The 27,227-nt window shown below is 30.8% G+C and overlaps 2 protein-coding genes across 3 annotated transcripts; both read left to right on the top strand.

The window, feature by feature from the left end:
* The first annotated feature begins 3,660 nt into the window (after window positions 1-3,660).
* LOC108476224 (cytochrome P450 CYP749A22-like) lies at window positions 3,661-7,748 on the top strand. Its single transcript, XM_017778365.2, has 6 exons — window positions 3,661-4,041; window positions 4,131-4,354; window positions 4,721-4,953; window positions 5,091-5,469; window positions 5,552-5,959; window positions 7,480-7,748. Exons 1-6 carry the CDS (start codon window positions 3,768-3,770, stop codon window positions 7,501-7,503), a joined length of 1,542 nt encoding a protein of 513 aa, XP_017633854.1. The 5' UTR covers window positions 3,661-3,767; the 3' UTR covers window positions 7,504-7,748.
* Window positions 7,749-11,659: 3,911 nt separating this feature from the next.
* LOC108476226 (cytochrome P450 CYP749A22-like) lies at window positions 11,660-15,624 on the top strand. 2 transcript variants are annotated; one of them, XR_008280302.1, is made up of 6 exons: window positions 11,660-12,048; window positions 12,614-12,837; window positions 12,971-13,203; window positions 13,312-13,687; window positions 13,844-14,346; window positions 15,382-15,624. XR_008280302.1 is itself a non-coding variant. In XM_017778368.2 (5 exons), exons 1-5 carry the CDS (start codon window positions 11,787-11,789, stop codon window positions 14,282-14,284), a joined length of 1,536 nt encoding a protein of 511 aa, XP_017633857.1. In that variant the 5' UTR covers window positions 11,660-11,786; the 3' UTR covers window positions 14,285-14,543. The 2 variants fall into 2 exon arrangements, 1 of the variants encoding a protein (XP_017633857.1); XM_017778368.2 differs by lacking the exon at window positions 15,382-15,624 and having other exon boundaries at window positions 13,844-14,543.
* The last annotated feature ends 11,603 nt before the right edge of the window (window positions 15,625-27,227 follow it).

Below are 27,227 nucleotides of genomic sequence, written 5' to 3'. Positions count from 1 at the left end.
CCAACCAATTGATCGCCTTCCAATCTTTCTCCCGACATCATCTGGTTTCTCTTCATCAATGGCAATGTCTAGACCTGCTGAAAAGGGCATCTAGAACCTCACTTTGCCACATACCAAAATGGCCGTGCCATCAAAGATCTCCACACCAATCTTGCATTTGCAATTGTCGATCTTGTCCATATGGACGATGTTGAAGCTCCTACACCGATTGCTTTCTCCATAATCTTTCAATATACCTAAGGAAATCTTTTCGATGTGGAAGATCATTTAAACGCAACCACAGAGCATACTACGATTAACCTTCGACTCGATACCACTTGTTGTTCCAATAGGGTCGGAGAAGCGTAAATTATTGTACTAAAAATCACACAAAGTTCAATTCCTGTGGAAGAGAGGTGGATCACAAGGATCTCTTAAATACCAAGTCTTTTCTTAGTCGAATATCCTTCTATAGTAATTTAATAGCACAATTAAATACTACTATTATACCCTCAAATATTGAAAGAAAAATAGGACAAAAAGAACACAAGAGTTTTAACGAGGTTCGTAAATTATACCTACGCCCCTCGGCACTAACACCAGATGATAACTTTACTATCTCCAAAATATTACAAACAAATAAAATTCCTTAAGAATTCTCAAATGGGAGAGAGAGAAAACTAAGAGAGAAAGATTGGTTGGGATGAATTGAAATGAGAAATGAGAAGGCCTATTTATAGTTGAGGTTCAAGGACCAAACAATAAATAGCCCATTATCTCAAGGACCAAAAAAAAATTATCCCATGCCACTTTTCCAAAGTTGGTGGTTGTCATTATTGATTGTCTCCCATTAATGTTAATGGCAACCATTATTAATTGTCATTATTAATGTTAACACACTTTGTACTTAATTTTAGTACCAATACCCCTGATATTCCAAGATAGGATCCACATTTGGATCAAAGGCAATAAAGCCACAAAAAACACTAGCAAGCATAAACACAACCAAAATTTAAAGAAAACAGAAACCGATAAAAATACCAACCAAAAACTTGCAACACACCAGACCTGCAGCATATTGAATCGACATTCTTAACCAAGTTTCTATCGTTGCATTCTAAAGCAATCAACTCGTCAATTATTACCTAGTCTTCACAATTCGCAGACAACCCCAAAAGCTTTCCCACATTCCAAGTTTCCTTCGCCAGTTGACTCAAGTTTCTATCACTCTAGTTAGAGTTTTCCGACCCCTTCTTTTACTAGTTCTTATCCGCTCTTTCCCAAAAGAAATCTTCAATTTCGTCGGTGGATTTCATCCTTGTCCCCTTCTTAGTAGCAACAACGATAATTTCCCCATCTAAAAGTTACCACATATGTCTTCACCTGGACTAGAAGAAGAGAACACCTTCTCCATAGCCCTCCCTGCATTATAGTCCACCAGGCAAGATTGGCCCACATCAGTATTCATATCATTATTTGATCCATTCAACTTTGGGTCAGAAGGGAACCATCTTGAATGTTCTCCCCATTTAAGTCAAAACGTTGTGTATCTTAAACAGTAATTGACTTAGATAAATCTTCATTTTCTAGAAATTTTTTACCCAGCTGTACTAAAGCACCTCTGAGCATCCTCGTACAAATATCTTCCTTTGGTTTCTATACCGCCCGCATTTGACATCTCTAAGAACTGCTCATTGAATGCATATCCTCTTTCTCTCTCCCCTGTACTCTCGTCATTTGGAATATAAATCGCTATCTTCTCATTGTCATAGTAACTACTAGGTAACTCATCGGAACCGATTTCGGTGAAGAAGGAAAAGGGGTCGAAGCTATAACACAACCGACAACTCAAGGACATCACTAAATTCCATTACTATGATGTTGAGAAAATTCAGCATAGTTAATAATACAATGAGATTTATAATATATATTTTCAATTTTTTTAATATCTGCATTGTGATGGAGCTATTTAAATATATACTATATATTCAAAACTTCTAAAATTAACTGTATTGGGAAGTGTTGATCACAGTTTATTAACATGATACGTACAAGTTCGAATATGTAAAATATCATACTTATACATATATACATCTTTTATTCTAAAAAAAAATAAAGTCTAACTACATTCTAGAGTCATTTAATTATTAATTATGCTGAACCATTTATACACATAAACATCAAGTTTTGCGATACTTATTTGCATGGACAATTTAATATATAATGATTGTTAAAAGCTTGATAAATGAACTCACAAAAATTAACAATAATTGTCTCAATTACACAATTTGAAAGTTTTGTTCTTAAACTAATCATTAAACAAATAATAGCCCAAGCGATAAATTGTGATTTGATAACTCATATGTAATTATCTTGTAGATGCATCTATCAAAATAATATTTAAACATTTCACTTTCCGAATAAATGGGCTTATGTTTCTTTCATAAAAATGCTAGAGATTCAATCTCAACTTTTGTTAGTGTAAATTCTCATTTATTGTATCATTATTGATTAAGATGGTTTAACCAATCATGCCAACTAATTAGTATATTTAGACCAGTAAACTTCTAGTTTATGTTCATGTGATTCAATGATACTAATGTAAACTTTTGTTTTCCATCTCATATTATTTAACCATACTAATATATACATTGTACCAACTAGAGGAAAAGACCATAGTTTTTCGATACAAAATTCTTACTTAATATATTAGATTTAATTCATCGTCTCTTCATCTACAAATTCAATATAATATTCATTACAACGTATATCCTTTTAAAACATATATAATAATTTATTTGAGACTGACTAGATTATATATAGCGCATTAATTATCACTTTGTTCTTTTAATAATAATATATTAACTCTTCGGGAGCCTTGAATTAATTTTGTTTTATAAACGATTAACGTGTTCCATCCATTATCACATCAAATACAGGGTAACAATATATTAATTCTTCTAGAGCTTTAAATTAATTTTGTGCCACCAAAGATGGGTTCCTACATTCCCAAACAAAAGATATGATTTTCAAGTATACGACAGGTAAATAACTAACTACTTTTCATAAATTCTCTTTTCTTTGAAGGGTGGTATTGAGAACTCCAATTGTTCTCTTATTTATCTATTTTTTTCCACTTCTAGTGGCCAAAAATAATTATTACTAATAAGATATTCAAGAATCAAGTAATGAGTGTCACAATTCACAATGCCTAGAATTTCCTATAGTCTCTTCCCAACCCATAAATAGGAGGATACTGCGCTTCAGCGCACTCGAACCAACATACTCTTGCATTGACAACTATACTCATACTAATTGAGTTAAGACTTAATCGGTAAAACATAATTATAATTGGGTGACTGATGATGTTGCTTGTTCTTCCATAACACAGTGATTCTTTTATTATTTACGCTCAACTGATTTTTTTTTTCCTGTCAATGCTAATGATTTTATTTTGTAGTAATATATTTCTAACAACCCCTAATAAGATCATTCATCCTAACACTATTCTCGCTCAAGTATATTTAACTGCAGAATAATTTGGTGCATTAATATTAGTATCATCTCACCCTCAAAAACGTATAAATAATGACTAAATTATCTCAAGCCTCCTCATTAATGGTAAGGCGTTACAGCGCAGATATGATATTTTACCTTATCTTCGAAGGAACAAAAGGAAAGATGACAACCATATCCCACTCAATTACCATTTAAATGCTTTGTTAAAAATGGAAATCACAATAGAATAACTAAAGGAGCAACCGGATTCCGTGTTGAGAGAAGGAAAAATGAGTGGCTTGATGGAGCTTGTGATTCTTGTCCCGTGTTGTTTCTTCATCGTAGCTTTAATCAAGTTCCTTTACGATTATCTGTGGATACCTCTGCGTATACAGCATATACTGAATTCACAGGGAATCAAAGGACCTCCTTTCAGATTCATTCATGGCAACAACAAGGAAATTGCCAAAATGAAACAAGAAGCATTAGGCAAACCTGTGGCCTGGACAGATGATTTATTTCCCAGACTACAGCCACATATTTACAGCTGGATCAACAGATACGGTAAGATCCATGCTGTTTTTTTTTCACTATGATTTATAACTCGTAGTTCTAAGCAAGATCAATGATCCTTTTTCTTTTTATGTGATTAGGGAAGAATTTTGTTTATTGGGACGGTGCTCGAGCTGAATTGGTGATTTCTGAGCCTGAACTAGTTAAAGAGGTTTTGAAAAATAGTGAAAATATTTTTCAAAAAGTGAAGCTTCCAGAAATTAGTAGGAAGCTCATGGGGAATGGGCTTGCGTTCACTGAGGGGGAAAAATGGGCAAAGTATCGAAAGCTAGCCAATCACACTTTCCATGGGGAAAGCCTAAAGGTAAATCCTCCAAATATATAAACTTGGTGTAATTAATTTACGAGAATTATACACACACTACAATATTTTAGTAAAATTTTGTATTGTTTGCTAAGGATGAGCTTCTCATCGAAGTTGATAAGTATCTCGAAAAGATATTTTTCAAAAGTTTGATTATGTTTACCACATAAAATGTTAGATATAAATTAAAAAAAGTAATTTCATTGAAAGCATTATTCTTAAAAAAAAAAACAAAATAATATTTTTTGGCTTTCTAGCTTAGAATAAAATCTAATTTGAATCATGCATGGTTTTGTGTTAAAAAGTGCTTTCCAACCTTAAATTGCGTGTCGCTACTACTTACATATTGGAGGATTCTTTGGACAGAACATGACTCCAGCAATGATTGCTAGCGTTGAAACAATGCTAGAGAAGTGGAAGGGCCAAGAAGGCCAGGAGATTGAAGTGTTTCAAGAATTTAGATTATTGACTTCAGAAGTGATTTCCAAAACAGCATTTGGTAGCAGTTACTTGGAGGGGGAGAAGATTTTTGCCCTGTTGTACAAGTTGAAAATACTTGTTAGTCGAAATATGTCCAAGACTACAATTCCTTTCATCAAGTATGTTCCCTATAACCTTAGTTAATCCCAAGTTTTTCCTTTATATCAACTAGCTTTTGAATGCAAATTTTAGACTTTCATTCCCCATAGATTTGGTTTTCTCATTATATATAGCTTACCATAGTTTACTTTTCCAGCAAGCTATGGAAATCTGCTGATTTGCTAGAGTCTGAAAAACTTGCAAAAGGAATACAAGATTGTGTGATGAAGATTGTTAAGAAAAGAGAAGACCAAGTTGTGAATGGAGAAGCTGATAGCTTCGGCAATGATTTTTTTGGATTACTTGTAAATGCCTATCATGATTTGGATGAGAAAAATAGGCTTTCATTGGAAGACTTGGTAGACGAATGCAAAACATTCTACATTGCCGGACAAGAAACTGTTAATTCCCTACTTGCATGGATAGTCTTGCATTTGGCAATCCATGGAGATTGGCAAGAAAAAACAAGAAGGGAGGTGATTGACATATTTGGTAACCAAAATCCTCATCTCGAAGGCATCACCAAACTTAAAACAGTAAGCAAACTATCTAACCAAGATTTTAAATAGCCATCACAACATGATGTAATCTAACACATATTTTCTATTTTGCAAACAGATGGCTATGGTCATCAATGAAACTCTAAGATTGTATGGTCCGTCAAATGGCTTGGCAAGAACAGTTGCAAGAGAAGTACAGTTGGGAAAGTTATTCTTGCTTGCTAAGTTAGATATTCTGCCTCTAAATATTGGAGTTCACCGTGACCCTCACTTGTGGGGGGATGATGTGCATCTTTTTAAACCAGAGAGATTTGCCGACGGGATTGCCAAAGCTACTAATTACACCGCGGCTGCATTTTTGCCCTTCGGATTGGGTCCTCGATCTTGTGTTGGTATGACATTTGCAACAATAGAAACCAAGATTGTTCTCTCCATGATTCTACAACGTTACACCATTACCCTCTCCCCTGCCTATGTCCACTCTCCGATACTTATTCTCACCGTTCGACCACAACATGGAATTCAAGTAATTACTGAACCCCTACATAATAATTTTTGAAGTACCACAACATGGAATAGCTTTTACTACTACTCCTCTATTCCTAAGCTATGCTCTCTTTTATATATAATGAAATGCAAGTAGCTACCAATTTCCCAGATGGTAAAACATGCAATCAATAAAAAAGAATGTGTTGAGGCAAGTTCTCAAATTAGCAACTCAGGATGTGATTACTACGGTTGGCACTACGCAAACCAAAAAATTTGCCTTATCTGTTGACATTTTTGACCAAATTGTTTTGATTATTTGCTTGCATCTTTTTGAGAATATTGTTTAGCTAATCTCATGTTTATTTTTAAAGAAGAGATTGAATCAAGTAAATTTACTTTTCAAGGATTCTTATGTGGCTTACTTACCTTATATACTAAGATATGCAATCCAAGAAGATGTGGACTAACTTTATGATCTTTTATATCCTTATATTACTGATAATTGATTTGATGAGATTTTGATAAATCAAGATGAATTAAATGTTACTTTGAGAATGTGGGTTTGTACTCTAAATATGGAAGGTTTGTTCAACCTTGATAATCTTATCGTTGAGGTAGACTTTTTTGAAGTAGTTGTCAAAGTGCCAATGGTAGTGTCCTTCACAGCTAGCATTGCAACAAGCAACATAACTTGTCATTTTTGGTGTTGAAAATCTTTTCCACAAAATCAGTTGGGCAATGACTTGTGGACGTGTGCTGGTACACGGTTTACAAATTTATTTTTGTGATAGTTGAATGTATTTGAAAATGTTTAGAAATTGGTACCAAAGGTGAGAAATGATTGAATTGTAAAATGATGTTTGGAATGTGTATTGAGCCCTAATGAACATAGGATAGAATACAATTGGTATGTCAATAGGGTTATTTCTCACGCTGTACGGGTTTGATATGTGATGTGATAATGACGTACTGGTTACACTGATTGTACCAAAATTTAGCATTTATTACGAATTATTGAGTTATATTTACAGTGATTTAGGTGTGTTTTGGTGGGAGGATGTGTAGCCTACAGACTTGACACTTAGTGCCCAAGTGTGCTTCTGGAGGGATATATAGCCTACGAGCTTGGCACTTAGTGCCTAGGTGTGTTCATGGATGGTATGACTTATTTGAACAATCAGGTGTTTTTTGGGTGGTTACCCATGTATTCGTCTATGTTCATTAGAGTTCATCAAGCTAACGGTTTGTTATAAATGTGATGTTGGTTGAATAGTAATAAATATAATGTGATAATGCATAGAAGAATGGTGTAAAATTTACTTATGTTCAATAGTTAGTTGACATGTTATTGATTTGGATCAATTTCTATAATACAGAATGATATGACTTAAATGTGATAAACTCACCGTTGATATGAATTGTGGTAACATGATAAATCGTTTTGTCAATTGTTTTGTTATGTAATTGTGAGAATTAAGGTAACTTACATTGTTTTAAACCTATGAACTTACTAAGCTTATTTAAAGCTTACTCTGTTTCATTTTCTGTTTCCTGTAGTTAACAATTTACACAACTAGGTGATCGGATCATCTCGAAGATCACACTATCCAGCCTCCACTTTGGTAGAATTTTAAATTGTTCAACTCGGTTATGTGGCATGTAATAGGAATTGATTTGTAAATATATGTTTTGTTGAAGTTGAGTGTTAAATGGTGATGTGCAATTGTATATATGTTTGTTAGCAAGTTGATATGCTAACTTATGGTTTGAATGGTAACATTTGAATGTGATGTTTTGGTGATAAAGTCATTTATGTGTGATGATAATTTGGTGTTTGGATTTCATATAATGAATATATGTGATTATAGTCTAATTGACATGAGATAAGATTAATTACTTGAATTGATACATGTTGTGTGATGGTGACATTGAGGCATATCAATTAGATTCTAGGGATCATGGTTTGTGATTTATTTTGGAATGAAATTGTACATTTTGGATGGGTTATCAGGTGGATAGTTATTATCCATAACTTAGGTGATGAATTGATTTTGATAGTTTGTTGAAAAATGTACATTTTTTTGTATACATGGGCTAACACACGAGTAAGTGACATGGTCATATGCTTTGTTATTTATTGCAAGGTTTGGGGTTACACAATTCCAGTTTGTTACACGGGGTGACTACATGCCCGTATGGTATTGTAGATTTGGTCATTAGAATATCCACACAGTCTCAGTCTCTTAGACGGCCCAGCCACACGACCATATGATTGTTTGTAAGTTTTTGCATTTAGGTCCACACGATTTTAGTGAGCTACACGGCCTGGATATACGTCCATGTGACTCCAATTTTGCACAGTCACCGATTATAACATGACTGATACAGTTGTAAACCAACTAAAAATACGACAAAGACAAGTGCACCTATCAATTAATAGTATAGTATGGTGAGCAAAGATATGGTTCCCACGAGGAGCAAAAGTACTAGTAATTACCGTCTTTCTATTATTTAACCGATAAATTAGGGTGATTGATTAAAAAATAAAATAAATTAAATTAATTAACTAAAGAACACGACAAAGAACAAATCAGGAATTTAAAAAATTAGGAGCATAAAATTCACCATTTTACATCAAATAATCATCCAAAACTACATTAAGAACGTGATTAAAAGATGTTACTTTTAGCACTTATCAACGACCTATGCACATAACCGTGTAACCTTGTATTGCAAAATTTTCCTTTATGTTTAAAAGTTTGTAGTTAAGTACTTATTTGTTTTCGGGTTAATTTAAGAGCTTTCGTAAGTTCGATCAAGACTCAGAATTGTTTGTAAATCATATTATACATGAACTATAAATTGTTTTGTTGTTTCATTGAATGTTAAAGTTAGAAATGTATGTAATTTATTCCATGTTACACACAGGTAAGTGACATAATCATATGCTTTGTTTTTAATTGGAAGGTTCTGGGTTACATGGTTCTAGTTTGTTACACGGGGTAACCACACGTCCATGTGATACTATAGATTTGGTCATTAGAATTTCCACACAGTCTCAATCTCTCGCACAGCCCAACCACACAGCCGTGAGATTGTTTGTAAGTTTTTACATTTAGGTCCACATGGTTTCATTGAGTTACATGACCATGATACACGACCATGTGACTCCAATTTCGCACGGTCACCGATTGTAACAGGCCTAAGCACACAACCGTGTAACCCTGTATTGAAAATTTTTCCTTGATGTTTAAAAGTTTGTAATTAAGTCTTCATTCATTTCCGGGTTGGCTTAAGAGCTTTCGTAAACTCGATTGAGACTTAGAATTGTTTGCAGATCATATTATACATGAATTATAAATTGTTTTGTTGTTTCATTGAATGTTAAAGTCAGAAATGTAGGCGATCTATTCCATTAGCTGTTATAGAATCCTGTAGCTCGGGCTCGACAACCGGACAAGGAGAGGGGTGTTACATACCAATAATAATGATCAAGATGAATGTTCCAAGAAGTATGTTTTGATCCTTGTTGAAACCTCTAACCATCAAGTTATTTTTCATTATTGTGGAGCTCTTGGTCATATTAGACCTAAATAATTTAACATGTTGAGAGATTAATGGTGGAAGTAAGCAGTGGTAGAACCAATGCCCATTGCTCCTAGCACTACTCAAGGTCAAGGGTAAAAATCTATATGAGGGAGAATGAAAGGTCATCTCATGGATTTGATAAACATAAGAAGAGAAGGGTTATCTATCATTATTGTAGTATGGTTGGTTATATCAAACCACATTGTTATAAGATGCTGAATGACCTAATGTGAGAAATGTTTGAAGACAAGTTGCAACTCAATCAAGATACAACTAGAAACATGTATGGGTGAGAAAAGATCGACAATTGATTGATTCATGTGTGAAAAGTGAAGTGGAAATTGATGCAACAACTTTTCAAAATCAAGATGAAAATATTTATGCTATCTGAAGATCTTGTGGTAAAAATCCTTGTTGCTCCATGAGTTATAACTCCCATCTATAGAGCTTTTGATGAGTTAGCATCCATTGCACCCTATGTTGAAACACCTTATTGAGGGGGAGTGTGTTAATGCTACAACTAAGGGGGAGTTTCTTCTTTGCCATGCTTTTTTTTATTGATTCCGTTTATTCATGATGTTGCTTACATGTTATTACTTTGTGTAATTGATAAAACTTTAGCTTATGGAGATGTCGAGAAGAGCGGCAACCTTGGCCAAACTGCTAGGTAATGCCATTATATAACCCATGGCCCATCCATTACCTTTGAGTAATCATCGTCATCCTGAAACTTGATCAAGTAAAAATCTTTCTTCAAATCCATTAATTGAATGGATTTATTTAGCTTTCAGAGCACATACACTTTGTTAGACAAAGCATTAAAAGATATGCGTCGGCCCAAAAGTTTGATGTTGACAGTACCCACACCATAGGCTTCTCAATAAATTTGTGAACCTGATTTGGAAAACTAAGAGAAGGTATTCCATCAACATTAGTCGTTGTGATATACCCCTCATGGAACTCAAAATCATCATCTTGTGAAACACTAGAATGATGTAATGAAGAACCCAAAAACGTGTCCTTATAAAGGATGTTCTAGGCATCATTGGTTCCTTCATCTGCTAACCATTCCCATCAACCATCGGATCATCAATATCCGGCGGCTCATCCGGTGCCTCCATACCTTCTTTGTTGCCTGACCAAAGGTGACACTGGAAGTAGCGGAAGAGCCAATCACAAAAGCACCCCTAGAGAAATTCTATAACATGTAAGTCATTTAATCAATAATCAATAATCAATAATAATAATCAATAAGATAAACCAATAATCAATTAATCTCTATATGATTATTTTAATACTCCTATGTACCTGTTGTTCCAAAAAATAATAATTAAGCTTAGAGCTGAATTATTTTTATTATTTTATTTTTAAATTGAATTTGGGTGAGATGAATGAAAACTAATATTAAAATGTCAAAATTTCCTATTAGACCATGTACTTTATGTAAATTATGGATTTAGTACTTATACTTTAATTTGATTATTTTCAGTCCCTGTACTTTTAAATTTGAAAATTTTAGTCATAAGCAAATGATTTATTTTTAAAATTGATGTGTGTCAAACATAGTATCACATGTGTAATAATATGTTTGTTTATTATCTTCACATTTTACTCATAAAAACTAATTCATAGATTTGACGACCGTCATTTGAATTAAGACTAAAATTTTAAAATTCAAAAATATTCAATTGATGAGCATGGACTAAATCTATAACTTTATGTATTATAGAAGAGTAATGACATAATAATTTAACCAAATAAATTTAACTGTTACCATTAAAAACAAACTAAAATTTCAAAATTCAAAATAAATAAGAACTAAAGTTGATAAAATTAAAATCCAAAATTTAATATAAACTCTCTGGCTCAAGTCTAATCCAAGCCAGGCGTCCTACTCGGCATGTGAATAAATCTACTCATAAGGCGTAATAGACAATGATGTTTTAACTTATAATAATATGTCTGACATATACTTCCAATTAATCTTTATGTTGTTCGAAGGATCCAAAAGGAAAAAGGGACACTAACCCATATCCAGGAATTGAATACTCATTGCTGACACGTTTTTATTTGTCTTTTATTTTTTAATGATTGAGACAAGACTAATACGACGGAGTTGATTATTATGATGATAACTATCGATTATTAAAAAACCCCTTAAATTACAAATAACGATAGTGATATCAACTATTATTTACAACTCAGAGAGTCATCTGTTATTGAGACTACAAGGAACATCTGAGTTCAGGATTAAGACAAGAAAAATTAGTGGCTTGATGGAGCTTGTAATTCTTGTCCCATGTTGTTTCTTCCTTGCAGCTTTAATAAAGTTCCTTTATAATTACTTGTGGGTACCTCTCCGTATACAGCATATGATGAATTCACAGGGAATCAAAGGACCTCCTTACAAATTCATCCATGGAAACAATGAAGAAGCTACCAAGATGAGACAAGAAGCATTAAGCAAACCTATGGCCTTGAGGCATGATATATTTCCTAGAGTGCAGCCACATATTTACACCTGGATCAACAAATATGGTAAGATCCATGCATGTTTTTCACTATAATGTTCCAATATAGTAGTAAATGAAAATTTGTAAGTAATTAAAAGTTGACTTGGTTACTAATAAAAGTTGTCTATTCAAGAGTGATGCAAGAAGTTACAGTTCTTGATTATTACAAAAAAAATTTAAGATTTTTCTAGTGATAAATAATGAACAATTGTATCCATTTTTAACAAATGAGACTATTCAAATAGATGTATTGGATACTTATATTTTTATAAGTAGACATTAGAATTCATATAGGTACGAAACGAATTTTATTTTTATGTTATGAAATACTAAGATACGCTAACAACCCATATGATAAAGTGTATTATTTTCATTAATACAAAATATAGATAATTATTAGGTTTCATTATATTTTCGAGATTTATTTGTTTGTAATATTTTTAATACGTTTAAATATAAATGAGAAAAAATTGAATCTTGAAAAAAGTGGCATCGTTATAAGCTTAGATGCGTTGGTTAATTTTTATAAGTTTATTTTTATTTTTACCCACCAGTTCTAAGAAAAGATGTACCCTTTTTTGTTTGATTAGGGAGGAATTATATTTATTGGAATGGTATTCGAGCTGTACTAGTGATTTCAGAACCTGAACTAGTCAGAGAGGTTCTGAAAAATAATGAAAATATATTTCCAAAAAAGAAGCCTTCGATTTATTTTAGCAACCTACTGGGGAACGGGCTTGTGTTGATTGAGGGTGAAAAATGGTTGAAGCGTCGGAAGCTTGCCAATCATGTTTTCCATGGGGAAAGCTTAAAGGTAAGTCCTCAAAATATATGTATCGATTATAATTAATTTAAATGAACTATACTTAGACTGCAAATTTAAGGATTATAATTGTTGGCGAAATCGTATATCGTTGCTTACATATTTTGGAGGATTGTTTGGGTAGAACATGATACCAGCAGTAATTGCGAGTGCTGAAACAATGCTAGAGAAATGGAAAGGCCAAGAAGGCAAAGAGATTGAAGTGTTTCAAGAATTTAGATTATTGACTTCAGAAGTGATATCCAGAACAGCTTTTGGTAGCAATTACTTGGAAGGGGAGAAGATCCTTTCCATGTTGAAAGAGTTGTCTGTAATTATGAGTCGAAATAATTTCAAGACTAGGATTCCTCTCATCAAGTATGTTCCAAGATTTTAACTAGTTTTTGAATGCAAATTTTAGGATGTTTATCCATATGGATTCAGTTTTCTCCTTATATATGGTTGACATTGGTTTGCTTTTTACAGCAAGTTATGGAAACCTGCTGATATGCTAAGGTCAGAAAAACTTGCAAAAGGAATACAAGATTGTGTGATGAAGATTGTTAAGAAAAGAGAAGACAGAGTTAAGAAAGGAGAAGCTGATAGTTTTGGTAATGATTTTCTAGGATTACTTGTAAATTCCTATCATTCGAAAGATAATAACAGTCTATCAATGGAAGACTTGGTAGATGAGTGCAAAACATTCTACTTTGCTGGACAAGGAACTATTAATTCCTTACTAGCATGGATAGTCTTGCTTTTAGCAACCCATGGAGATTGGCAGGAGAAAGCTAGAAGAGAGGTAATTAACGTATTCGGTAATCGAAATCCAGATTCTGAAGGCATTTCTAAACTCAAAATTGTAAGTAAACTGTCAAACATTCCAATATATTTTGTATCTCAATCTCAGGTTTTTTAGTCAGGTCATGTTTATCGCAATTGCAAATTTAACAAGTACTATGCATTTAGTACATTATATTATTTAATTTGACTTGACATATTCCTGTCATGCAAACAGATCACTATGATTATTTACGAAACTCTAAGATTGTATGGTCCATCAAATGGCCTACCAAGAGGAGTTGCAAGAGAAGTGCAGTTGGGAAAACTAGTCTTGCCTTCTAACATAGATCTTCTGGTTCAAAATATTTCACTTCACCATGACCCTCACCTGTGGGGAGATGATGTGCATCTTTTTAAACCAGAGAGATTTGCAAAAGGGATTGCCAAATCTACCAATTACAATGCCGCTGCATTTTTTCCCTTTGGATTAGGACCTCGATCTTGTATTGGTATGTCCTTTGCAACCACAGAAACGAAGATTGTGCTCTCCATGATTCTACAACGCTACACCTTTACCCTCTCCCCTTCCTATGTCCACTCACCAATGCCTATTGTTGACCTTCAACCGCAACATGGAATTCAAGTAATGCTTGAATCACTGCATAACAATGATTGATGTACACAACAGCTTAGGACATGGGATTCAACTCTGTTTGTTCCAACATTCACCTTTAAGAGGTAACATTTAAGATATCTGGGGTTTTTAGTATTAACAACCCCTTCCCTATTTGATGTGTGTTTCCGTACTAACTAAAATTTACGATAAAAGCAAGCGTACCTATTGAACAATAGTATAACTATAGTGAGTAGAGATATTGTATCCATGATGACTAAAATTATTAGTAATTACAGTTTTCTTATTATTTAGCTGACAATTTGGAGTGATGAGTTTTAATCCAAAATTACTAAACTAATTTAACTAATAACGCAACAGAGAACGAATCAGGAAAATAATCGAAAGATAACCAATGAGAGAGATAATACCCAGGAAAGAATCCACCTAGACTCCTATTATTATTAATCTGATTTAAACAATTTATTCACTTGCTATCTTGATCTGTAGAAATCCCTAAATTATGCTAAAATCTCTTTCGAAAGTAGAAACAACTGACTCTAGATTGATTAATTGAAATCTCTTTCTAATTAAAACCCCTTATTGTCGCATTAACTCGATTTATGGATCCCCCTATTAGATTTGACTCTAATCCGATAGATTTATGTCGTCTTATTCCTAGGATTGCATGCAACTCCACTCAATTATGATAGATCTACTCTTAAATAGGGGCTTTTGCTCCACTGAATTAAGCACATTAAACATGAATTAATATCCTGGAAATATTAAAACAAGAAATAAGCACACAAAATTTAGAACAAGAATCAAGTATTTATCATGTAAAACAAAAATTAAATAATAGAATTTGTCATAGGTTTCATCCTCCCTAGGTATCTAGGGAATTAATTCATAATTCTGAATAAAAACATCTCAAAGACAGAAAAACCACAAAAAACAAAGAAACTCATAAAAACTTCAGAAGAAATTAAAAGGACGTCTTCGATCTTGATGGAAACCTGCTTCGGAAGTGGCTCCAATGATGTTCATTGAGTGTTTTCTTTGATCTTCTCTAATGGCTCCCATATCTCTTCTTCTATTTGGTATTTATAGACTTTAAAATTCCCAGAAAGCCTAAAAATTGTGTTTTTTCGCGTGTTTAGGATGCAAGGTGCGAAATCAACACGGGCCGGCACATAGGTATGTGTCAATGATTGTCACTAAACTAACTATAAATACGACAAAGGCAAGCACACCTATCGAACAATAGTATAGCTATGGTGAGTAGGGAATATCGTATCCACGAGAACTAAAAGTATTAGTAATTACCGTTTTTGTATTATTTAGCAGACAAATTAGAGTGATAGTGTTTTAATCTAAAATTACTAAACTAAGTTATCTAAGAATGCAACAGAGAATGAATCAAGAAAATAATTGAATATTAACCAATGAGATAGACAACACCTAGGAAAGAATCCACCTAGACTCACCTTTTATTATGAATCTGAATTAAACAATTTATTCACTTGTGTCTTGATCTGTAGAAATCCCTAAATTATGTTAACATCTCTTTCGAGAGTAAGAACAACTGACTCTAGGTTGATTAATTGAAATCACTTTCTAATTAAAACCCCTATCGTCGCATTAACTCGATCTATGGATTTCTTTATTAGATTTGACTCTAATCCGGTAGATTTATGTCGTCATATTTCTAGGATTGCATGTAACTCCACTAAATTATACTAGATCTACTCTTAAACAGGACCTTTTGGTCCACTGAAATAAGCACATTAAACATGAATTAATATCCCAGAAATATTAAAACAAGAAATAAGCATACATAATTGAGAACAAGAATCAAGTATTTATCGTGTAAAAATAGACATTAAATAAAATGATTTATCTCATTCTCCCTAGGTATCTAGGGAATTTAGTTCATAATCCTGAATGAAAAAATCTCAAAGTCAAAAAAACCACAAGGCATAAGAAACTCAATAAAACTTCGAAAGAAATTAAAAAGAGATCTTCGATCTTGATGGAGATTTGCTTCCGAGTTGATTCTGATGCTATTCTTCTGGTGTTTTCTTTGATCTTCTCTGATTGCCCCCATATGTCTTCTTCTAATTGGTATTTATAGATTTTAGAATGCTCAGAAAGCTTAAAATTGAGATTTTCCGCATATTTGGGAAGTAGGTTGCAAAATCGACACGGGTTGGTATATGGGCGTGTTGCCATCCCGTATGGCTCACACGGGTGTGTGTCTAGCCTATGTGGATCTTAAAAATAGCTCTATTTGACCGATTTTGGCTCGTTTTTCACTCCTTTCACTCCTAAATACTCTCTTAAATATAGAAACATTGATTTAAAGGATTAGGAGCATCAAATTCACTAATTTTCATAATTAATCTTCCAAAAACACATTAAGAATGTGACTAAAATATGTTACTTTTATAGCTTATCAGTCCATCCCGTGTGGCTCCTAAAATCTGCTCTTTTTCTCTGATTTTTGCTCCTTTTTTTGCTCTTTCTGCTCCCAAATGCTCACCTAATTATAAGAACATGAATTCAAAGGATTAGGAGCATCAAATTCACCAATTTCCATAAATAGTCACACAAAAACACATTAAAAATGAGATTAAAATGTTAGTTTTATCATTTATCACTATTCCTAAGCTATGCCCTCCTTTAAACAAAAAGAAATCTATGCATTTGCTAGTTTCTTTAGATGGTAAAACATGTGATTAAACAATACATCCTTCCTATGGTGCATATTCCAGCAAGTAAACAGTTAGATAATGTATTTTACTTACACCATTCTGCTCATATTTCATTTGAATTGCAATGTTATCATCCTAAAGTCACTCTAGCAAGCAATGAGGTTGCAAGTTTATGATAAATTTAGTCTCATTGGATCATAAACTGGAGATGAGGATACATTGGTTCCACAAAAATATAATTTTAACAAGTTAAAATCGTCTAATTGTACAAATATGATTCTTTTTACAAATATTCAAATATTAAGTTATCTTAAGTCATCGATTGAGTCTTAACTCGATTGACATTGGCATTGTTGGGGCTATGAATAGTTCTAAAGACGAATTAACTTAAATTAAATTAAATAATAAATATGTTAATTCATTTAATTACAAAATAATTATTGTAGGCCAATTTTGGCCTGTTTACAATCAAACCCGAGAGGCCCAATTATTAAACCAAAACCCAATTACAAAAAAAAACTAACCCAACAGAAGCCCAAGCCCCTTTACAAAACCATTAACCCAATACAACCCTACTTATCAGCCCAACATCATTAAACCCAAGCCCACCTAAACTAACCCATTTACAACCGAAACCCTAGCCCCATTTTCGACTTCCACTTGTTCTGACTTGTCCCATCCGGCCACCTACCCTCTGACACCAGCCACTAGCACCATCCCCTGGCGTCGCCAGCTCTGCTCCACCGTCACAATACCTGCAAAACGCGAAGAGACAGAAACAATAGAAAAATGGACGTAAAAGGGTTATAAAACCCGAATCAAATTTTGTAAATAGGGGGATTTTTTTTCTGAATATTCAAAAAAGAACAAAACAATACAAACAAAAACGAATATTGAGAAGCAATCAAACGAGAGAAAAGTGATTTCTGTGTTTCTTTTCCCTTTTACCACTATTATCCGTAGATAAATACAAAATATATCAACTCTTACCTTTTTGGGACGATCGGAGAGTTGGAACCGAGCAATTTCTTTTGATTTTTGTCGGCTTTTGTGGCATTTTTTGGTGCTACAACTACGGATCTGGGTTAAGGGGAGCAAAAGGGTTAAAAGGGGACGATTTTACACTCCCGACCACCATATGCGGTGGTCGCCGGCGACGGATGGACGGTGGTCCGATCGCCGGAAATCGCCCAGCCCAGAGCACCATAACCACCCCCCTTTTCTTTTTCTTTGAAAACCATAACTAAAATGAATTTTTAAGAAAAAAATTGACTTTTATAGCAGGTCTAAACGGTATCGTTTCGTACCCAGGGCATAGACGCTTAAACGGCGCCGTTTTACTCCGCCCGACCTGACCTGGCTTTGACCCGCTAGGATCCGCGTGTTTTTGTGCGGAAGGGCTATTTGCGTTTTGGGCCCTTCCGCTTTTGCGTTGTTTTACAATTAAGTTTTTTTTAGTTTTAAATTTGCCCCGAAGATTATGCTTGGATTCCAATCAAGTCCCTCGTGATGCTGCGCGTTTTGAAAGGGTGGTTAATTCTAGTCCCTCTTATTTGTTTGCACTTGCAATTTAGCCTTTTTTTCTTTTATTTCTTTTAAATTCACCCCAAAACTTCATTTTTAATTCAATTTTGTCCTTTTCTACTGTTTCTCATTATTTTAATTTTAATATTTTGTACACTATTATATTTTATTAATATCATTATTATATTTATTATCAATATTTTATTAGTACTAATATGTAGCTTCAATTAGTATTTATGTGCATATATATGTATGTATATATTTATATAGTATGTATATATTTATATAGTACTATTAATGATTATTTTTAAAATTTTTGTTATCATTTTAAATGTATATATTGTATGTGTTTTTCATATATATTAGGTGTGTACTTATAACATTATTAATTATATATCTTTATATATGTTATGTATATATTTTTAAATATCATACTATTCATATCTTTTATGTTATCTCACATACATATTTTTTAATATTATTAGTTACATATATATATATATATTTATACTATTTCATGTATATTTTCTTATATTATTCTTATTATTATTATTATTATTATTATTATTATTATTATTATTATTATTATTAATATTAATATATGTTTTATTATATATGTATATATCTTTAATATATATATAGGTATATATTTATGTAATATTATTAATAGGTTTTTTAACATCATTATTTCCAATATGTATATATTATGTAAATATTTTAATGTTATATTATATATGCATTTTTATATATTACGTGTGTATACTTTTTAATATTGTATTTTTATATATCATGTATATATTTTGAATACTATATTATATTTTTACATATTATATTATGTATATATATTTTCACTATATTATGTACATACTTTTAATATTATTATGTATTTATTTTTAATATATATGTATATTTATGTAGTACTATTAATATATATTTTTATGTTATTAGTATTTATAATATATATGGTATATGTTCATTTTTATATATTATGTATATATATATTATGTATGTATTTTAATATTATTATGTATACACTTTTCATCCCAATTATTACATATACTTTAATATATATCTAGCACTATTAGTATTTTTTAATATTAAGTTTATGTCACTTTACTTATTATTATTATATGTTTATATATATTCATCCTTATTTCGTTTAATACTATTGTTTTCATGTTTAATATCGCATACATTTTATTGTTTTTAATATTATTGTCATATTTATTATTTGCTTGATGTATTTCTAACTCTTTTATTTTTGTTTCTTGCCCATTTCTTATCATTTTGCTGTTTACTACTTTAAAGATTTTTATTCATGTTTTTTATTAATTTCAATAAATAAGGCAATGAACCGATTTAACATTAAGTCATCAATTTCATTGCTATGTTGGGTGAAATCCGTCGGCTCATGTTAAAAAACGGAACACCCTTCTAAAAAATCGAAAACTAAAAATTCTCATTTTTCAATCGGATCACGATTAAATGTCAAATTGAATTCGTATTTTTGAAAATCAAGACTGTTGTAGGCCAATTTTAGCCCATTTACATCAAAACCCAATTTAGCCTTACCTAACCCACCAAAATTAAACCCAAAACCCAAAATCTTAACTACCCAAAGCCCAATTTACATCAAAACCCCAATGGCCCAAACCCTAAGCCCAAATCAAAATAAAAAAACCTAGCCCACAACTTAAACTTTTCTCAACTAGCCACACCTTTTCCACCACCAACTCCACTAGCCACACCTTTTCCACCACCAACTCCACTAGCCACACCTTCTCCACCACCAAATCCATTAGCCACACTTGCTCCATTACCTACTCCACTAACCACACTTGCTCCACCACCACTTTTACCTACAAATGAAGACATAAACAATAAAAAAATATTTTGTAAATGGCTATATAAGCCTTCTCATATTTTGTATATGGGGGGATTTTTTTTTGGAGAGTTTTTGGGAGAGAAAGTTATTGTAAAGGATTTTTGGAGAGGTTTCTTTTTAAAGTAATCAAGGAGAAGAGTTATTGTAAAGGCTAGTTTTTGGAGAAGCTAGTTTTTTTGAAGATTAATCAAAGATCAAGGCAAAAGAGGTTTCTTTGTCTATTCTCATTTTAAGTTCTTTGTTTACTTATTGTTTTCCTTTCAATCTTATTTTGTTTCTTTTATACGAAAGTAAAAAAAAAATAAAAGAGGAAGCTTACCCATTTTTACCGAAAAAGTTTTTTGAGGTCCCATTGTTGTACGGTGCAATTGGCATGGGTCCCATGACCGGACGATGGTCGACCTTGTGGCGTAAAAATCATCCACCCTCTCCTTCTCTCTCCTTTTTGTTATTATTATATTTCTTAATATTATATTATATATATTCTTTTAATATATTAGGTATATTTTAAATTTATATTACGTATATATATATATATATATTTTATACTATTTTATGTATATATCTTTAATATTATATTATTTATATATATATTTTACATGTTATCTTATGTATATATCTTAACTATATTATATATATTTTAACACTATATTATGTACATATTTTTAATATTATCACGTATTTATTTTTATATATGTACATATTGATGTAGTATTATTAATAGTATTTTTTAAAACATCATTATTATTTCTAATATATATATTATGTACATCTTTTTATTTCTATTTTATTTTTATTTGTCAATATTAATTATTATTATTCTAATATTTTGATATTTTAATATTTTATATTTTATATATTTTATTATTCACATCATTGTTCGCATTTTTGACAATAATATTCTTGGATTTTTTTTACATTTTAATTTTAAGAATAAGGCAATGTACCAATTTTAACATTAAGTCATCGATTTCATCGCTATGTTGGGTGAAATTAATCGCTCGTGTTAAAAACGGACGTCCTTCTAAAAACAAAAAACTTGCAACTTCTCATTTCCTTCAATCGGATCACACTTAAATGTCAAATTGAATTCGTATTTTGAAAATCAAGACAACATGTGTTTAATAAGATACCAATTTTGGGCGTCATGAGGGTGCTAATACCTTTCTCACGCAGAATCGACTCCTAACCCTAAATTTTCTCTCGGATTTTAACGTAGACCTAAACTCAACCTTTTATTTGTTTTAATAAGAGATATAATAGGTGTCCGATCACACCTAGGAAAAAGGATCGGTGGCGACTCCCTGTTTATTTCAAAAATCAAACGTCAAATTTCAAACTTTTTTTCAATAAATCGCCACAATTAGCGACCAAGCTAAGCTAAAATTTTTACGTCGCTACAAAGACGACACGTGTTTAATAAAGATACCAATTTTGGGCGTCGCGAGGGTCCTAATACCTTCCTCGCACGTAACTGACTCCCGAACCCAACTTTACTTTGGGTTTTTTTGACGTAGACCTAATCTTGGCCTTCTTTTTGTTTAGAAAAATGAATTTTCTTTTAAAAGAAGAGGATTTATTAGGTGTCCGATCACACCTAGGAAAAAGGATCTGTGGCGACTCCCTCTTTATTTTAAAATCAAACTTCAGTTTTCAAGTTTTCACTAAATCGCCACGATTAGCGACCAAGCTAAATTTTTACGTCGCTACAATAATCATTTAATAAATTCATTTACATTTTTATACGAAATTCATGTATAAGTGGTTGTCTGATAATAAGTAAGGAATATCCACCTTTCTGCTAAACAAAATGTATTAAATTCATAATTCATTAGATACTTTTTATGAATGTCAACTAAGTATCGTAAGTAAATTGTCAACTACTCCTATCAGAAATAGGATTAACTAGATATTCGAGTCATATACACATGGTTTCATAAAACAGTACGATTCTCTGATCTAAATCAAGCAAGTTTTACATGAAGAAGGTTTGCCTCAACATGTTTTATTCGATAAAAGTAGAAGCTGTATTCTTATAAAAATAGAGAAATCAAAACCAAGTCAAGATAACAGGGATCGACGCCTTCTTCTTGCGCCAAAGATCTTACTATTTCTGAAGAAATTGTAATTGCACCTCTTTTTTAGTTCCATTCAAGTGTTCTTATGTGTTTCCACGACCCTTTAAGACATCGAAATTCTGACAATCATTTTTTTTTTATTAAGAACACATACAAGATTCGTCACTTCAAACAAGATAATGGTAACCCCACAATTAATTATTTCATTTATGATTTTCATAGTAATAGAAATACATGTCCTACCAAAACATAATTTTTAACTTGCTATCCTCTTGCATAGTGGGCAAGGATTTACCTTGTGGGAAAGATGATTTCACAGGGTTCTATTTTATCTTCAATCCAATCATTGTTCACGGTTTTTTTTCTTATCAATAAATAGATCTCTTTACTTGTATGACTTAGATATCTCGTATCTCTCAAAATAATGGTTCAATTGATGAGATTTGGTACGATACTTATGAGATCAATGATATCGATGATATTGATATTCAAATATTTCTTCTTAGAACGTATTGATTTGACCCCATAAGCGAGACCACCACCCCATAATGTTGCCTCCAAAAGAAGAACCTCGTATTTCCTCTAGAGAATCTCTTAATTGTGTAAAAGTACCTAGAATAGAATTCTTTAATCAAAATGAATTTAATTCAGATGTAAGATACCTATCCAGAAATTTTCGCAACTCGTGATATAGAATCATAAAAAATTTGACCTTTTAAACAAATAGATCACTTAGGTGTTGAAAAGAAATAATCAATAATAAAATTGCTATCATTAGAAAAGAATATCTTAAGAATTCATTTTGTTCTCACACTAAATTTTAATATTTATATATTATTTTATAAAGAATTATTATAAAAATTATTTTAAAAATTGATATTTTATTATACACATGTAAAATGTAAACAGTAATTAGCTTAATTATTAAGAGTTGAATTAACTATTTTCTGTGAAGCATTATTTCCATCCTCACCTCTACTCTTATCTAATTCACCTTCAAGTTTTAAAATCAATGTTCTATCATGTTTTGATTTTTCTTTTACATTTATTTTAAATTTAAAAATTTCTTTTATAAATTTCAAATATAATCAATAACTATTGAGTACAGTGGTAAAATATATTATATTTTACAGTTTTAAAAAATAATATACGCTCAAATATTGAAAATCTTCAAATATTGAAAATGACATAATTAAATAGGATAATCACGAATCCCGAAAATGAACTATAAAACGATTTGTCCAATTCAAAATTTGAATGATAGAATCTTAATAGAAAATTTGACCTGATTTTTGACATAATTTATATTTACTTTTTTAATACAATGTCTAGAATTAGGTATAACCCCTCCCTAACTCATAAACAAAAAGATAATAACACCTCAATGTATATCCTCCTGCATTAACAACAAACTTATGTCAATTGAATTAAAAACTCAATCAACACTTAAAAAGATGTAAATACATTAAAATTAATTATTATATTGACAGTAAAAGTAAAAAAATAAATAAAAAAACAAAATTTCTAGAAGAATTGAAAAATATCATTAAATAATAAATGTGTTAAAATCGACCCACGTGGTAAAGATGCCGATTCTAGTGTTTGCCACTATACGTTGTCTATATGGTGCCAAGGGACAAAGACTGAAAGGCCATTTTATTTTCCACATATTTACACGCCTTTAATTGTAAGTTTGCCAGTAAAAGAGTAAATTGAAAATGCACGATAATTTTTCAATAATTTTAGAAATGAAAAATAATTTTATGAAAGAAGTACAACTTTTATTTTTTTCATATTTCATATTGCATAATTTTTTAAATATGAAATAAAAATTTTCTTCAAATTTTGAGAAACTTTTATAATCTTTATGTTTTTTTTTCATTTTACTTTTTATTGAATTTCAAATGTTTTTAATTCTTTCATATTTTTGAATTTTTTAAAAGAAAACCTTTTAGATATTTTAGAACCTTTAATGTATTTAAAAAAATTATACTAGTTAAATAATCATGTTTTTAAATAAATTACACTTTTGGTCATTTTATTTTTGAAAATTTGTAGTTATGTCACCTAACTTGAAATTTGTAAAACTAGTAATATTTTATTTCAATTAAAATTTTTGGTTCATTCATGTAGTACTTAAACATTTTTAGATGTTGAAGTAATGAATTTTGATAATCGAATTTATTTATTCCAACTTTAAATTTAAAGAATATAATTATAATAAAGTAAAATTTCATATATAATCTTAATTTTGGTTAAAAATAGAAAGTAATGCTACCAACAACTCCTAGAAATAGTATCCACTAATAACAATAAACTTACATGAGTGAGGGATTTATTGAAACAATCAGCAACCAATTTTGACTCTTTCTACCAATTATTGGCAATTATCTTTATATATTTACTTGTATTTTGAAGTCAACTTTAAAATTGTTCTTAAAATATTGTATTTAAAATGAATTTAATAACAATAAGTGGCCTTTTACGTTTCTCCACTTCAGCAAATTGGTTTAATTACGAAATTTGACCAAATGGAAACGTTTCAAAGTGAAAGACTATATGGAATCCAAATTATATCTGATGAAATGTTATTTCTTTTAATTATTAAAAAGAATTATAATTAATAATTAAGAGATATGATTATTTTAATAAATATATATTTGAATAGTTATAATTATTATTTAAAAATGTGATTATTTAAATAATATTATGAATATCTTATTAAGTGGATAACTATCAAGATTAAGATAAGTTTTGATGTACTTTAAATTCTAATAGTCATTAGAAGTAGGCTTTGTAAATATTTTGATTGATCAATAAAATATGCTCTCTTTTTGCTCTTTCATTTTCATTCTACTTGTTCTTTATTCTTTATCTTTTATTTTATAACACGTTATCAATACGATTCTCTTTTAATTATTTTTCTCCATAAGTCACAAAAATATCCAAAAATTTATTGTTGTCGATTGCCTCCTAGAGCTGCTATGCACACTATGGGTAATCATTAGAGCCTTTAACCAATTAGGTACACATAAATCTCTAATTTTTTATGTCCTTTTATGCAAAGAAATTTATATAATCTTTACGTGGTATGTTTTTCTCCTTTATTTATTGATTTTGAAAAATTATTTTATGAAAAAAGTATTATTACTTTAAGGTTTCTTTTAAACTAAATATTTAGATGTTTAAAGATTTGATTATTAAATTCCGTCTTTAAATATTCTTGTAATATGATTAAAATTATAGTGGAAAGTGTTACCATAGTTGATCTATTGAGTCTTACTAACTTTCTAATGTTGAATGATTGTATTATATCTTTTAAATTGAATTTATAAATATTTGATTAGAAGCTTCATAAGATTCTATAACATATGTGGCATTGAAATTTGGTACAATGTGTATCGATAACTTTCAAGCATCGTACACAAAAAATTTAATTTTATTTATTAAATGATTTTTTACTATTAGATTATAAATGTTATTACGAAAACAAAATTGTTTTACTATTTGTAATAGTGCTCGTGATAATAGCCAAGGTGATGACAATGATGTTAAAGAATCTCAGGTATATTTTATTATAATTTATTTATTATATCATGTTTATTATAATTGGAGACTAATCATGATAACATGAATAGATAGATTTTGATTTGAAATCTACGCACGTTTTGCGATGTGATTATGAAATAAAGAACCAATAGAGGCGTTTAAAAGTATGTCCTACTAGATTTGTTGCATTCTTTGAAGTGAATGCAAACATAAAGAAAATAAAAGATATAATCATGAACCACTAAAAGTGGGAACATAGTAATAAATAAAAGAACAAGTAGAGTTCTCAAGATAACTCTTCAAATGGTAAAGATAACTTATGTTATCAATGTGATATGAAATATTATTGGCCACATACGTGGCGTATCCTAAATATTTTGTTTCTGTTAATATTTTTGAGGAAGGATATGAGAATGTAGAAATGAATTCTATTATTACAGATATAAAATATTTATCTTATTTGGTACTGAAACAAACAAATATTATTCAAATATTTGGTAGTACAAAATTAGTCGACAGCTCCAAAAGAGCTAATATTTTTATATATTATGATGGTTAATCCATTGGTTTGAAAAGATATTCATTGTAATAGATCTCATATTGAGATTGTAAATGAGGAAAAAATTATATTTCATATGAATCACTATTGCTATAAATATCTATTTTAAAAGGATAAAAAAAAAAGAGAGGAGGATTGAGTTATTAATTAATCTTGCCATTAAATTGAATTTATTGTGACCATCTTTTTTATCTTCTTTTGTCATCATCCCCATTAAGGGGTTGAAGGCAAAATATTTAACTGTGAAAGATCTACTTATGAACAATAGAATATGGTATTCTATCTAAAGCTCGTTATGGCTGAATGCACCTAAAATTGCAAATTTTTTAAAACAACGAGTATAACTCTACAATATTCAGAATAAGATCTTAATTAAAATTACGTGGAAAAATATTGCTAATAAGAAATTGCAAGAGAGAAAACTTATGTATGAAAAGTCATTAGTCATGTTCCTGTTACACACCTAAAAAATAAGATCCACTCTTAAAGCTTGCTATTAATAGATTTTGATTGGATTCAAAGTCTACTACTGAAGTTTAATTTGTTTATTTCTTGATCAAATAGTCAAGACTTAACACAGAAAAAAAAAAGGTACATCTTTAAATATTAAATCAACTTGGTATATGGTTTAAAGATTTGAGATTGTCTTCTTTTTAAGTTTTGATTACATGGGTTACATATCGTTTTCAATATCTTA

The sequence above is a fragment of the Gossypium arboreum genome, chromosome 3, assembly GCF_025698485.1.
Source record: "Gossypium arboreum isolate Shixiya-1 chromosome 3, ASM2569848v2, whole genome shotgun sequence".
Lineage (NCBI taxonomy): Eukaryota > Viridiplantae > Streptophyta > Magnoliopsida > Malvales > Malvaceae > Gossypium > Gossypium arboreum.
The sequence above is the reverse complement of the archived record's forward strand: the minus strand, read 5'-3'. Positions and strand labels throughout refer to the sequence as shown.